The 16,266-nt window shown below is 38.0% G+C and overlaps 1 protein-coding gene across 1 annotated transcript in view; it reads right to left on the reverse strand.

The window, feature by feature from the left end:
* Positions 1 to 252: 252 nt before the first annotated feature.
* LOC131904566 (solute carrier family 7 member 13-like) overlaps positions 253 to 16,266 on the reverse strand; it is a 42,533-nt gene continuing 26,519 nt past the window's right edge. The window contains exons 3-4 of the mRNA XM_059255665.1: positions 14,489 to 14,850; positions 253 to 498 (exon numbers count right to left, since the gene is read on the reverse strand). Coding sequence (XP_059111648.1) covers positions 253 to 498; positions 14,489 to 14,850 — 608 coding nt within the window. The remainder of the gene's footprint in view (positions 499 to 14,488; positions 14,851 to 16,266) is intronic.

Consider the following 16,266-nt stretch of genomic DNA (forward strand, 5'->3'; position numbering starts at 1 on the left):
ATACTGTGGTTTTGTTGAAAAATGGTTGCTATTGAAACTGTTAACAGAAGGTTAGGTACACAGCTTTTTCCCATGAGAATCAGTTAGGCTACTTGGCTCCTGACAGGAGGTAAAATTGAAATTGTATAACAATGTTTGGAGTGGACATGATATAAGCAAGGATTGTGTTTAACAACATATACATCTAAAAGTGAAATTGTAATAAAATTAGGTTATGCTAGTTTCAAATATACTTCTCCTTCCATCAGGATTTTAGGAAGAAATTTGTTTATCTTGGTCCTCAGATGGTGAGACATTGAAAAGCAATTGACAGTAACAAGTGATTGTGTCAAAACAAACAGCATGTCTATTAAGGTGAGCTTGAAGCCAGTAACACAGAAATCCACAGAAAAGAAAGACAACCTGATAGACATGCTCCATATTAGGAGACTGAATCACTGGCATGAAAATGAGAAAAAGTGATGAAGCTATAGATCCAAATATAAGTGGCGGCCACACCTGAAAGGAGAAAAAAAATTAAGCTTATTGATGGCATGCTAAGTTTCTATGACAAAAGAACATTATATTTGTTACATAACCAATAGGAAGTGAGTGCATACATATCTTCAAAAGTTTTAGAGTAGGTAGTCCTGGTATTAGCTAGTCAAAAATTAATTTATTGCAGATAATATATCATAAAAATGTGTGGCAAATTTTGTTGTACCCTAACTAAATATGTCTGGAGATCAGAGAACAGAAAAAGCCACTAGATTAAACATAGAGGCCAGGCAATGGATGCATACACCTTTAATCCTAGCACTCAGGAGGCAGAGATACATCTGGATCTCTGTGAGTTCAAAACCACCCTGGTTTACATGAGATTGACTCAGTCTAGAAGAGAAACAGAGCAAGGCAGTGGTGGCACACACCTTTAATCCCAGTATGTAGGATTCACATGCCTTTAATCCCAGCACTAGAGATCTCATGCCTTTGCTATCAGTACTTGGGAGGCACACAAGCCTTTAATCCCAGTACTAGGGAGGTTGAGAAAGGAAGTGACATGTCTGGGTGAGGAGGCAGAAACTAATTTTTTTTGGCTAGAGGTCTTTTGGCTAGGAAGGTTTTTTGGCTGAGGACCCACAGGCTTTCAAACAGAGAATTTCTGGAGTTGGCAGGTGAGATACGGCAATGGCTTGTTCCTTTGTCTCTCCATCTTTCTGTATTTACCCCAATATCTGGCTCTGGGTTTTTTATCAAAAGACCAATTAGAAATCATGCAACAAAAATGTCATTGTGAACTTACATATTTACATACAGTATACTTGAATTACTACTTTATTCATCCCACTGAGTCATTCTTTACTAAAGCCAGCTCTTTATTTTCAAACAATAGAGGAAAGGGTTCCCTTGTAGAATTGCATAAACTGAAATAGCAGCATCACTCTACTATTCGTCATTCCAATGATGTTACCTGAATTAGGAAAACTACTACATATTCACTCATAGCCAAACTTCCCCCTTCCTTATTATCTTACCTTTTTATTAATTTTTTCATTGACTTACTGTAGTGATGTATTTATATGTGTAATGAGTGTTTATTCCTAAAATTTTTATACACACAAATAACTCTGTTATGTTCTTTTTCTTCCTTTCATTCCTTTTTCCTTCTTGCTTATCTCTTTTCTTCCTCAAAATGATTTCCACTTAGGCTTCAAAATAAATGTCTGATTGTCTCTTCTTGCTTTCATTAATCTCTCTCTTTTCAACAAAAGGAGATCAAGGGTATACAAATTGGAAAGGAAGATGTCAAACTTGAGCTATTTGCAGACAATATGATAGTATCTATAAGTGACTCCAAAAATTCTACCAGAGAACTCCTACAGCTGATAAACTGCTTCAGTGAGGTGGCAGGATACAAGATTAACTCAAAAAATCAGTAGCCTTCCTATATACAAATGATAAATTGGCTGAGAAAGAAATCAGAGAAACATCACCCTTTACAATAGCCACAAATAATGTAAAATACCTTGGGGAAACTCTAACTAAGCAAGTGAAAGACCTGTATGATAAGAACTTTAAGTCTCTGAAGAAAGAAATCTAAGAAGATATCAGAAAATGAAAAGATTTCCCATGCTCATGGATAGGTAGAATTAACATAGTAAAAATTGCAATCTTGGTGATGTGAGTAGCAGTTCAGTCATCCTTGTTCCCCATCTAGTATTCTCCTATGAGTGAGTACATACCATGTTTGTCTTTCTGAGTCTGGGTTACCTCACTCAGGATGATTTTTTCTAGATCCATCCATTTCCCTGCAAACCTCATGATGTCATTGCTTTTCTCTGCTGAGTAGTATTCCATTGTGTATATGTACCACATTTTATTTATCCATTATTCAGTTGAAGGGCATCTAGGTTGTTTCCAGGTTCTGGCTATTACAAACAATGCTGATATGAACATAGCTGAGCAAGTGCTCTTGTGGTATGATTGAGCATTCCTTGGGTATATGCCCAAGAGTGGTATAGCTGGATCTTGGGGGAGATTGATTCCCAATTTTGTAAGAAAGCACCATATTGATTTCCAAAGTGGTTGTACAAGCTTGCATTCCCACCAGCAGTGGAGGAGAGTTCCCCTAGCTCCACATCCTTTTCAGCATAAAGTGTCTTCAGTGTTTTTGTTCTTAGCCATTCTGACAGGCATAAGGTGGTATCTCAGAGTTGTTTTGATTTGCATTTCCCTGATGATTAGGGATGTTGAGCAAATCCTTAAATGTCTTTCAGCCATTTGAGTTTCCTCTGTTGAGAATTCTCTGTTTAGTTCTATAGCCCATTTCTTAATTGGACTGTTGGGCATTTTGATGTCTAATTTCTTGAGTTCCTTATATATTCTGGATATCAATCCTCTGTCAGATGTGGGGTTGGTGAAGACCTTTTCCCATTCTGTAGGCTGTCGCTTTGCCTTGTTGACCATATCCTTTGCTCTACAAAAGCTTCTCAGTTTCAAGAGGTCCCATTGATTGATTGTTTCTCTCAGTGTCTGTGCTACTGGTGTTCTTATTTAGGAAGTGGTCTCCTATGCCAATGCATTCAAGACTACTTCCTACTTTCTCTTCTAGCAGGTTCAGAGTAGCTGGATTTATGTTGAGGTCCTTGATCCACTTGGACTTAAGTTTTGTGCATGGTGACAGATATGGATCTATTTGTAGCCTTCTACACATTGATATCCAGTTACGCCAGCATCATTTGTTGAAGATGCTTTCTTTTTTCCATTGTACAGTTTTGGCTTCTTTGTCAAAAATTATATGTTCACAGGTGTGCGGATTAATGTCATCACCAGTGAGGCTACCTGGAAAACAGGACCCCAAGAAAGACACGAGGACTGCCCAATGATGGAGAAATAGATGACATCTAAATGAACAGCCTGGACATGAGTGAGGGTAATGAAGGGTGAGGGTCGAGGGAAAGAGAGCTTGGGAGAGCGGGAGATCCCAGCTGGATTAACAACAGAGAGGGAGAACAAGGAATAGGAGACCGTGGTAAATGAAGACCACATGAGAATAGGAAGAAGCAAAGTGCTAGAGAGGCCCATAGAAATCCACAAAGATACCCCCACAACAGAATGCTGGCAATGGTCGAGAGACAGCCTGAACTGACCTAGTCTGGTGATGCGATAGCCAAACACCCTAATTGTCGTACTAGAAACCCCATCCATCGACTGAGGGATCTGGATGCAGAGATCCATGGCTAGGCCCCAGGTGGAGCTCCGGGAGTCTAATTAGCAAGAAAAAGGAGGGTTTATATGAGTGAGAATTGTTGAAACCAAGGTTGGATAAAGCACAGGGACAAATAGCCAAACGAATGGAAACACATGAAATATGAACCAATGGCTGAGGGGTCACCAACTGGATCAGGCCCTCTGAATGGGTGAGACAGTTGATTGGCTTGATCTGTTTGGGAGGCATCCAGGCAGTGGGACCGGGTCCTGTGCTCATTGCATGAGTTGGCTGTTTGAAACCTGGGGCCTATGCAGGATCGCTTGGCTCAGCCTGCGAGGAGGGGACTGGACCTGCCTGGACTGAGTCTACCAGGTTGATCTCAGTCCTTGGGGGAGGCTTTGCCCTGGAGGAGGTGGGAATGTGGGTGGGCTGGGGTGAAGGTGAGGGGGCAGGAGGGGGGAGAACAAGAGAATCTGTGGCTGATATGTAGAATCAAATTGTATTGTAAAAGAAAAAAAAAGAAAAAAATAGATACACAATTTTAACAGACTTATAAACCCCAGGAAAATAGAAACAGTCATTAAAAAATCTCCCAACAAAAAAAATGGCAATCTTACCAAAAGCAATCTACAGATTCAGTGTTATCCCTATCAAAATCCCAACACAATTCTTCATAGGCTTGGAAAGAACCATTCTTAACTTTAAAGGGAAAAACAAAGAACCTAGGAGAGTTAAAAGAATCCTTTATAATAAAGTAACCTCTGTAGGCATCATTATCTCTGACCTCAAGCTCTACTATAGAGCTATAGTAATAAAAACAGCTTGGTCCTGGCATAAAAACCAACACATGGACCAATGGAATCAAACTGAAGACACTGACATTAATTCACATATTTATGAACATATTATTTTTGACAAAGTAGCCAAAACTGTACCATGGAGAAAAGAAAGCATATTCAACAAATGGTGCTGGCATAACTGTGTGTCAACATGCAGAAGATTGTAAATAGATCCATATCTGTCACCATGCACAAAACTCAAGTCCAAGTGAAACAAAGACCTCAACATAAATCCAGTACATATATCAGAACATGATAGAGAAGAAAGCAAGAAGTAGTCTTTAACGCATTGGCACAGAAGACCACTTCCTAAATACAACACCAGAAGCACAGACACTGAGAGCAGCAATTAATAAATGAGACCTGCTGAAACTGAGAAGCCTTTGTAGAACAAAGAACACCATCAATAAGACAAAACAACAGCCTACAGAATGGGAAAAGATCTTCACCAAACCCACATCTGACAAAGGGCTGATCTCCAAAATATGTAAAGAACACTAAAAGCTAGACTTCAAAATATTGAAAAATCCAGTTAAAAAATGGGCTACAGAGCTTAACCGAGAATTCTCAACAGAAGAATCTCAAATGGCTGAAAGACATTTAAGGAATTATTCAACATCCTTAGTCATCAGGGAAATGCAAATCAAAACAACTCTGAGATACCATCTTACACCTGTCAGAATGGCTAAGATCAAAAACACTGAGGACAGCTTATGTTGGAGAGAATGTGGAGCAAGGGTAATACTACTACACTGTTGGTGGGAACGCAAACTTGTACAGCCACTCTGGAAATCAGTATGGCAGTCTCTCAGAAAATTGAGAATAAGTCTTCCTCAAGACCCAGCAATACCACTCTTGGGCATATACCCTAGGAATCCTCACTCTTACCACAAGTACACATGCTCATCTATGTTCATATTGGCATTATTTGCAATAGCCAGAACCTGGAAACAACCTAGATGCCCCTCAACTAAAGAATGGATAAAGAAAATATTATATATATATATATATATATATATATATATATATACACAATGAAGTACTACTCAGCAGAAAAAAAACAATGACATCATGAGGTTTGATGGCCAATGGATGGAACTAGAAAAAATCATCCTGAGTGAGGAAACCCAGACTCAGAAGGACAAACATTGTATGTATTCACTCATAAGTGGATACTAGATGTGAAGGAAGGGATGTCTGGACTGCAACCCACAGCTCCAGAGAGGCTAGCTAGCAGGAAAAGACCATAGGAAGGACATATGGATGGCCCTTCAATAAGTGGAGGAGATCTACATGAGTGGACTGGGAGTGGTGGGGTGGTGGAGGGCAAGGAGCAGGACTTGAGAACATAGGGAAATGGGAGGGTCGAGCTGGAACAGGGACAGAGTGGGAGGGCAGGGAGTGAGATACCATGATAGATGAGGACATCAAGGGAATAGGAAGAGGCAGGGTGTAGCTAAAGTTTTCCTGCCTGGCCCACAGTCAGGACAAATCTCTATCACCCGCCAATCCCACAGCCACTCAGACCCGACCAAGTAAACACAGAGACTTATATTGGTTACAAACTGTATGGCTGTGGCAGGCTTCTTGCTAACTGTTCTTACAGCTTAAATTAATCCATTTCCATTAATCTATACCTTGCCACATGGCTCATGGCTTACTGGCATCTTCACATGCTGTTTGTCATCGTGCCAGCTGGCAGTGTCTCTCCCACTTAGCCTTCCACTTCCCAGCTTTATTCTCCTCCCTGTCTTGCCTACACTTCCTGCCTAGCTACTGGTCAATCAGTGATTTATTTATTGACCAATCAGAGCAACACATTTGCCATACAGAACATCCCACAGCAGCAGGGTGCTGGGGATGCTCTCAGGTATCCACAAGAATGAGCCCACCTTGGACTGCTGGCAGTGGTATAGATGGTGGCTGGACTGTTCTACTCTGGTGACCAGTCTAGTGAATACCCTAACTGTCATCATAGAGCCTTTGTCCAGTGACTGATGGAGGCAGATGCAGAGATCCATGGCCAGGCACCAGGCTGAATCCAACTGATGAGAGAGACGAGGGATTCTGCAGGTGGGGGACTTTGAGATCATGATGGGAAGACATGCAGTGATGACTGGCCACACTAGTGGAAGCCCTTGAACTGTCGACTAGTGACCGTGGAGCCCCCATGGGACTGGACTAGGCCCTCTGGATAAGGAAGATGGTTGTTTGGCTTGAACTGTTTGGGGGACACCCAGGCAAGGGGATTGGATCTGTCCCTGGTGCATGGGCAGGCTTTTGGAATCCGGTGCCTGTGGTGTGATGCCTTGTGCAGCCTTGGTGCATTGGGGAGGGGCTTGGACCTGCCTAGGCTCAGTGTGCTGGACTCTGCTGACTCCCTATGGGAGACCTTGATTTGGGGGATGTGAGGATGTGGGGTGGCTAGGGAGGGAGGGCTGGAATGTTTGAGGTGGACAGAGGGGGCGTCTGTGGGTGGTATGTAGAGTGAGTAGAAAATTTCTTAATAAAGAAAAATGAGAAGAAAAAAATAAAAGAAATTCACTGAGACCCTTAGATTAGTGATACCTGAATAAAAATATCTGTCAATGTGTCATAAGCTGGGAGTGAGGGCTACAGAAAGTCCCACATAGGAATTGTCTCAAATGCTAACATTTGAAAGAAAAATAGTAAATGGAGATGAGATATACTCAAACTGTAGACTGTGTTGTTTCATTAAAAAAAAGAATAATAATCAGCTTTGATCTTGCACTTGCCTTGATGTATGTTGTTCTGTTATTCCAATCAAATTTGATAACATGTTTCAATTATTGTCTCATTATTAATGAAATATGTATTAATTATTCATAGAAATAATTATGACGTGTGCTATTTTGAAAAAAAAACTCTGTCTTTCAGGCATCATCATTTTTTTCGATTCCATTTCTATGTTTATTTTCTTTATGTGCATATGTACAAATACATATTTTAACAATATCAATGTGATTTCTGACCTTAAGAGCAGTTAGGTACAATATTACGTTTATTGATTTAAAAATGTTCAGTTATCCTTTCATTTCTTTAACTAAGCCAAAATTTCCTACTGTATCTGATTTTCCTTATGTGGTCTCAAATTCAGATTGGAAACACTTTGTTAAGAATTATTGTGTGTATATTTCCCAGAAAAGTTTTCTGTAGCTTTCCATATTTTTCTTCTCACTGTTCTTACTCATATGTAAAAGAACAGTATTTTTACATGATGTTTGAAATGGTTTCTCTTAGTGGTAATAGAGCAAGCATTCCATTACCAAATACTGACTTTTCATGTTGTAGGTCTTTCACCAGGGATTGGTCTTAGGACATATGAGAGAACTAGGCTCTTTTTACCTTCAATTCTCTGTGTCAAGAGCAACTTCTCTTGCTTGTCTCTTAAGAAGGTACCATCTCAATTCCTTGTTCTATTTACTTTTCCACAACCGTGTTTCTAAATCTAGTTCTTTGTCATTTTAGAAATGGTTCTGCCTAAATGTATTCTAACATCGAATGGACATAGTTAGATTCTGTGTCTTTCAGATTGTTAATCAGTTTTATACAATATGCCATTATACAGAAGACTCAGTGTTTTCTTCACTAGAAGTGTTTTCTATGTGTCCATTTTATAATATCTGATAACAAATAGGTCCTTAAATATAGGTCTGAACATTGCCCTATTTAACATCTGCTGTTGCTGATTCTTTGCACTATGCTACACAAATACCCAGTCTTTCAGTGATATCACATTTTTAGATTAATAATGTTTCTAGTTTGGACACACATCACTGCTGTGGGATGTTCTGTATGGCAAATGTGTTGCTGATTGGTCAATAAAACACTGATTGGCCATTGGCTAGGCAGGAAGTATAGGCGGGACAAGGAGGAGAATAAAGCTGGGAAGTGGAAGGCTGAGTCAGAGAGACACACTGCCAGCCGCCACGATGACAAACAGCATGTGAAGATGCTAGTAAGCCATGAGCCATGTGGCAAGGTATAGATTAATAGAAATGGGTTAATTCATGATAGAAGAAGTAGATAGCAAGAAGCCTGCCACAGCCATACAGTTTGTAACCAATATAAGTCTCTGTGTTTACTTGGTCGGGTTTGAGCAGCTGGGGGGCTGGCAGGTGAGAGAGATTTGCCCTGACTGTGGGCCAGGCAGGAAAACTCGAGCTGCAAATGACATCCAACGTGGTGGCAAGAGTTTCCACCTAAAAACTGAGAAAAAAGATTCTAAAACAGAGCTAAAAACAGTTCCTAATTGTCTCTCTCAAATGAGCGGCAGCTGCAGGTTTGAGCTACTTGTGGGTTCCTGACGTGCATGCTCGATCTGCAGTATGGGGGGAATGAGGCCTCTGCAAGTGGCACATTAAGCTGCATGGTGGATTTAGCCTTTGCTAGTACAAAACAAAAAAAAGAGGTTTCTGGGCTACATGCTGCTTGGATAAAAGCATAGACCCATGATAGCTCCCAGAGCTGGCGGTAAACGTAACGTAGCACCTCTATGTTGGGAGGCTGAGGTGGGTGTAGCCAGCAGCCACAGCTGCTGCAGTTTAAAGCAGTAGATTCACAATAAGACAGATTCAGATGTAATAGTTTACAATGTGTGTAAAATATACGTAGGCTTGAAAGAGACAAAAAAGGTGATATATACAGTTATAGAAACAAATACATAGTTTTAAAAAATAAAGTCTTTAAAGAGACAGTAAAATTAATATAAAAATAAGCCACGTAAAGATGAATATTACACAGAGAATCTGGATTGTGTTGTCTTTGAGATTTTTAACTGCAGAAAAACATTTGATTGTAAAAGCTGTTGAGTTATGCCAATATGTATATTTTAAAGGTACCTTGACTTCAAAATTTGGATATAAGGATATGTTGCTTTGGAAAAGAGTCTCTTTTGTTCCCACAGAAAGCCAGAGGCTATGGATTTGTTCAAGATTAAGATACATCAGGTTTGACCAGCCAAGACCCCCTGAAAGGTCTCTGATGACACCATGGCCCAGATGATCTAACATCCAGAATGGTTGGAAGGCATCTGGCTCAGACGATACACCCTAATGGACTACTCCGTAATTCTAAAGTTTTCTTTGTATCCCCATAAGATACAGCGCCCCCTCCAGCAGGAAGTAGAAAGAGAAGATACGCCCAATTCCCAAATTATATGTAATTTTACTTTGTTAAGGTTAAAACCTTCCTTTTTGAAAAAAAAAAAAGGGGGAAGTGCTGTGGGATGTTCTGTATGGCAAATGTGTTGCTGATTGGTCAATAAAACACTGATTGGCCATTGGCTAGGCAGGAAGTATAGGCGGGACAAGGAGGAGAATAAAGCTGGGAAGTGGAAGGCTGAGTCAGAGAGACACTGCCAGCCACCATGATGAGAAACAGCATGTGAAGATGCCGGTAAGCCACAAGCCATGTGGCAAGGTATAGATTAATAGAAATGGGTTAATTCATGATAGAAGAAGTAGATAGCAAGAAGCCTGCCACAGCCACACAGTTTGTAACCAATATAAGTCTCTGTGTTTACTTGGTCGGGTTTGAGCGGCTGTGGGGCTGGCAGGTGAGAGAGATTTGCCCTGACTGTGGGCCAGGCAGGAAAACTCGAGCTACACATCACACTGAAATACTCCTTGCTGTTGAGTAATCCTTTTGTACACTATAAAGATTTTTCACTAGAATTAGATTAATTAAATTCTGATTAGCCGGTCTCCAGGCCAGAATTATAGGCAGAGCAACCAAACTAAGGATGCTGGGAGGAAGAAGAATGGATTCAGGAGAGTCATTAAGAGATGGAGAGAAGTTAAGACGACCATGATGCCATACTAAGAAAAAGTACCAAGCCACATGGCAAAACATAGATAAGAAACATGAGTTAATTTTGTTAAAGTGTTAACTATTAACAAGTCTGAGTTATTGACTGAATATGTATTATTTATATTAAGTCTCAGAGTTGGTTATTTGGGACCAGACAGTCAGAACAGAAAAATTACATCTACAAATAGCACCCAAAATGGGGCATAGACCTACATAAGACCTAAAAAGCTTAAAATGGGGTTCTAGACACAGAAATGCAGCCAAGAGCTGCTTTCTAGTCTCATGTCTCTCATGCCAGCCACAACACAGAGCTGCATCTCCTGAAAGCTGCCAGCTCACCATGAACACTGCAAGGTGGGTTCCTGCAGTCTCTCACCCTGGCCATGAGGTATGCTCCGTGGCAGTTTCCTTCAGTGTCTCATGCTAGCTGCAATATAGAAAAGTATCTCCTAAGACTTGCCCCCAAACACCATGTGTTACCGCCATGTGCTAAGCTAAAAAATCCTGGGAACTATGAGCAATTTAAGATTTGTCTCATGTGAGAAAAAAAATATGCGGTAAAGATAGATGCAGACCAAAAAATCCTTTAAACAGGTTACAATGTGTTTAACAATATATGTAAGCTTTGGAGAAAAAGAAAAAGGGTTCAGAAAGTCCTTTAAAAAGGAATAGAATAATAAAAATAAATATATGCCACATTAAGATTTGAGAGTCTGGATTCTGTATGTTATTGTATCATTTTTGGAGTTTTTTGTCTGCTAAGACATACTGGATTATAAAAACTGCCAGATTAAACCATTATAAGTATTTTAAAAATATCTTGAATTCAAAACTAAATCAAAAGCTATATTGCTTTGGGGAAGAGTTTATGCTTTTATTTCCACAGGAAGTGAGAGGATGTGGATTTATTTTGGGTTAAAGAAAATCAGATTTGATAGAGGAAGACCTCTTGAAAATCCTGGCTACAAACATATTGAAATACACTTAAATGAACTACAAGACACATAATGTATATTTTACCTGCTCAAACATAAAAAAATCATCTTTGGCTGACTTGTATACAATACACAGTATATACTTGTAATAATGTAGATATGTATGTTACCTTTAAATTTTTATTTAATAAATAAAGAATAAGAGGATGAGACACCAATGTAAATGGATGGCCTAGGTTATCTACCATTTCAAAATGCCTTTGTTATAGTCTCCTCAAAAGTCTGCATCCAAAACAGCTTCAAGTCTGCTGGTTGAGATGGTCCACTCACGAACTACTCCAGACAGGACTTCATTATTAACCCATTTTCTCAAGATTCCCCAAAGATGCCAGTACCACCAAACAACATAAAGCAATCTAAAATATACAATGCTCACATTCCTAAAAGATTGGCTATAGGTTTTTTTTTTTGTCATTTATGGGGGATTGGCATTTATTCATAGTCGGGATAAAAGCTAGAATAAGAATTAAATTCAAAGATCTCTTTCTGCATGAATAAAAGGGGGTATAATATAGAAATGGTGAGATAAAAGGTGGATTATTGAATCTACTTTAATCTAAAAGAGCAACTATCAATCTTAAATGTTTACATTAGTATAGATTTGGTTGATTGATAGAAATTTAAAGTTATTTCTGTTATACTTTATGTATAATTCTACTCTTGTTTGGAGTATTATGTTTATTCAGGTCATTTAAAATGTAATTTATAATAAAATAGAGATTAATAGTCATCTATAATAGTCAAACTTATAGTCACATTGGGTATGTTTTCAAAATCACATAGAGATATATTTTAGATAGACATGTGGTCTCCAAACACATCAGAGGTCTACAAATATGGCATTTAACATGTCTTATTAACAAAGTTTTTATGAAAATGAGAAATGTATGCTCCTGGAAGTACCAACCTACTTCAGAGTAGATGATGGGCATCAAAGAAACTTCATATAGAGTTTCGTTTCTTTGTGGTGAAAGTTAGTCACTGGACAAGAAGCTTCCTTGGCCTTAACTACTGACAGTATGTTGTCCATATTGGTCAAGTGAGACACAAAGGAAAGTTACAGCCAATCTTTGCCAAGCCAAACATGGCAGCTCTTCCAAAATCCTGCTTCACAGTCAGTGAGATATCCTAGGCTGACAGGCCAAAGATGAATGCCTCAACATTGCAGAGGAACCTTGGATGACTGTCCAGTCAGGTGACTGTTTCTGTCATTTCTTAGTTTTGGAAGGTTTTGCTCTGCACTTCCTGTTTACTCAGGTAATATTATATCCTTCTCAGGTCTCTGATGGAGTTGAAGATAGATAGTTATAATTTTCTTGTTACCAAATTCAGAAAAGAAATTTACAGAAGAGAAATAAAGTATATAAGCTTTAAAGACATAAAAGGATAATTATGAGTTGTTAATTCAAGTTAGGATATAAAGTGACTTAGGTACAAAACTCTGGACTCACCAAGATATGACAGATAATGGAGTATTTTGTTTAATTTTTCCAAATACATATAGACTGGATAGTGTAAGTGTAATTATTATTTAATAACTGTTTTTGTATATAATTTTACTAAGTTAAAATTAAAACTTTTTAATTAGACAAAAAGGAAAATTTTGTGACATAATCCTCTTGTACACTTTAAAGATTTGTCAATTGAATTTGCTTAATAAACACTGATTTGCCAGTTGCCAGCCAGGAAATAGAGGTGGGGTGACCAAACTAAAGATGGTGGGATGAAGAAGAGTGGAGTCAGGAGTGTCACAAAGAGATGCAGAGAAGGAAGATGGGCATGCCATACTAAGAAAAGTTACCAAGCCATGTGGCAAAGCATAAATAAGAAATATGGATTAATTTATGCGTAAGAGTTATCTAGCAACAAGCCTGAAGTATTGGCTGAGATTTTATCATTTATATTAAGTGTCAGATTGGTTATTTGGGAGCAAGTGGTGGGGAGATCAAGACCACCTACAACTCCTATTTGTCATGTACTGTGATCAATGCTCAGGAAAGATAATGAAAGTTAATAAACAGGAATCTGAGAGGCATTGTGCAGGTGCATAAATGATAACTTAATTGATTTGTTCATCAGTTTTTTGTTGTCAAAATATTATCTGATATGATTCTAATGAAGTCTATATGAGACTCATATCACTAGAATGTGCACAACAAATGAAATTTGTTCATTAACTTTGATTAATGATGATTTCTTTTTACCCTCTCTGAATAAAGTAAAGTTTCAAAATATATTATCTCAATTTCTCTGACGTGTCCACATGATTATCTGAAATATAGCAGGGATACCACAATGTATCCAAGGTATCATTCACTTTTGTCCATGTGGGATGAACTTGAAGAGGAAGCAATTACAAGAAAGAAGAATATGGAATATGGTATAGAATGACACTTCTCAAAATAAGGTCAATATTCTACTATTTATAAGAATCCCAAGATGAATAATATCAGTATAGACTCCAGTGGTCCAATAGAGACTGAATGAATCAGAGTACATAGGAGAAAACTTGTGAATGTGAAACTTATTAACATTACTCATGTACTTATTATGGTCACTGTCATAAAACACAGACTTTTTTTTATCATATTGTATAACCTCTGCAACCATGATACAGTTTAAATCTTGATGAAATTCATAAGAATATTGAGAAGGAAAGCAAAGATGATGTGACATCCTTGGATTTATGTTATATAAATGTGTGACTTACATATTATTGAGGTAATATGAATGAAAATTGTCCATGATAAGTCTTTGCTAAAAATCATGATTTAAATAAAATATCAAATAAGGAATTAAACAAAAAGTTGAAGGTACTTCTACTTTGTGAAATTATTATGTGAGATCGTTCATTTGAGCATGGGGATGACAGTTTTCTCCTGAGTATTATTGTTTGCTTCCTGGAAGATAATGATGATATCTGCCTTTCCTGCAGTGTATCAGTTATCTGCTTTTACGCAATAAAAATGAAGCCTCAAATAGCAAATATCACCAAAGCTTGATTGGAAGACATAGAGCCACTGCTTCATACAATGGGTTTAAAACTGGTTAGAAGAATCTTACAGCTACTGAGCAAGCTTTATCCATGAACAGGCTGTAATTTCAATATTAATATTTACATATTGACTTACCTTATAAGGTCTTGGTAGATCAGGCTTCTGGTACCTTAGTTTAAGCAACCCTATCATTTTCAGCAAATTTAAACAAGATGTTCCTAGTGCTACATATTTCACTAGGTAGATTAAATCTGAAGCTATTATTGCAATAGAAGATAAAATGGTAATCAGGATGACTGCTACAACTGGAGAGTGATGATCATTAAGCATTGAGTAGATGACAGGTAATTGTCCATTTTGACTTGCACAGTAAAATATTCTTGATGCTGAAAGTATTCCAGAAGAACCATCGGTCACCAGTGAAGCTGAGATCCCTAAAGAAAGTACCCATTGTGCAGAAGGGAAGACTCTGTCCATCCATGTGACAGTAATAGAATCTATGAAAATTCAAAATGCCAAAGTCATTTTTGCTTGAAAGCAAATACAACAGCACTCTGCAATTGTTTCTGTATCCGTGCATATTGTAATAGGACTTGGTAATTTTTTTCTAAGAGAGGGAGTCTCTTACTCTTCTAATCTGTTGTGCCTTGTGACTGATTTGTCCATTAAAGCACATTAGAAGTGGATGTTTGAGAGCTGAAAGGCTGCTCAGTGCCAGGAATAACAGCTTTTGCTTTCTTGATTGTTAAACTGTCTATCTCATGAATTTACCACCCAAAACTTTTTGAGCTAATCAGACAGAAAAAAGAAATACTAGCTGTGGAGCCTTGGCACTGCATTATATGTTTCTCCCAGTAAAAACGGCCTAAAATTTAGCCACTATGGTGTAGCATAAGTTGTGAAATTTGTGTGATGACACCTCCCTCACGTCCTCCCTTTAATGCCCCAGTGTTGCAGATATACTTAGAAGTGCTCCTGTCCAATAACCTTTTTGACATTGGCAAACCTTGATTATACTACTATGTCATTTTATAAGACTGAAAATGTCCTAAGGAAAGACTATTTGTGCTCCTCTCTTTTTAATCACAGTATTTAAAATCAATGCTGCTCAGGCCTGGAATTGTAATTTCCCAGTAATCTCATCTGGAGGAAGGGGAAGTTGAAGCCCTGGTTCCAACTGGAATAAGCACTTGTCTCTGAAGAAAAGTTTTCATGTGTTTTTAACAGTTTGACAGACTACATAGAGAAATCCCAGAAAGTAATGAATGAGTGACCATAGGGCCACACTTATTCCTAGTGGCATTCTGATATATATATATATATATATATATATATATATATATATATATATATGCCATTCATGACAATTAGTGCTCACATTTACAAATAACTAGCAATATCCTAGAAAAACTGAGAGTTACAATATGCGAAGTATGGCTGAGAACTGATTGTGACTCACTTTTTGATCCACTTTTGATGGATACAAATGACAGCCTTAATGAATATCTTGGCAGTGGGTTTCACATCTAAGAAAGTAAAGAGATGTTGTCTATTTTAAACAGCCTCTTTCATTGTAAAGATAAATGTGTATTTTGAAGGATGAAGCATCTAAGCATAGTGTTTATTCTTGGTGTTCTTGCCCTGATTGTTCAGGTATCTTGACATTCTTTTTTACTCTTTTCCTACTCTTCTGTCTTTGTCCTTTATTTTAGTTTTTCTTGATACATGGCCTCTGGATGTATAATTAAGTTTTTAATGTGATTGTTTATCATATAAAAATTGATAGGTTATTATGTTTTTTTAGCCTCATTGAAAAGCCTAAAACATAAACATTATTTTATAGCATTGTACATATACTAAACACATCTAGAGTATATAAAACTTGCAATCTTTATTTCCAATCACAGAGAAGC

Source organism: Peromyscus eremicus, chromosome 2 (genome assembly GCF_949786415.1).
Source record: "Peromyscus eremicus chromosome 2, PerEre_H2_v1, whole genome shotgun sequence".
In the NCBI taxonomy this organism is placed as follows: Eukaryota; Metazoa; Chordata; class Mammalia; order Rodentia; family Cricetidae; genus Peromyscus; species Peromyscus eremicus.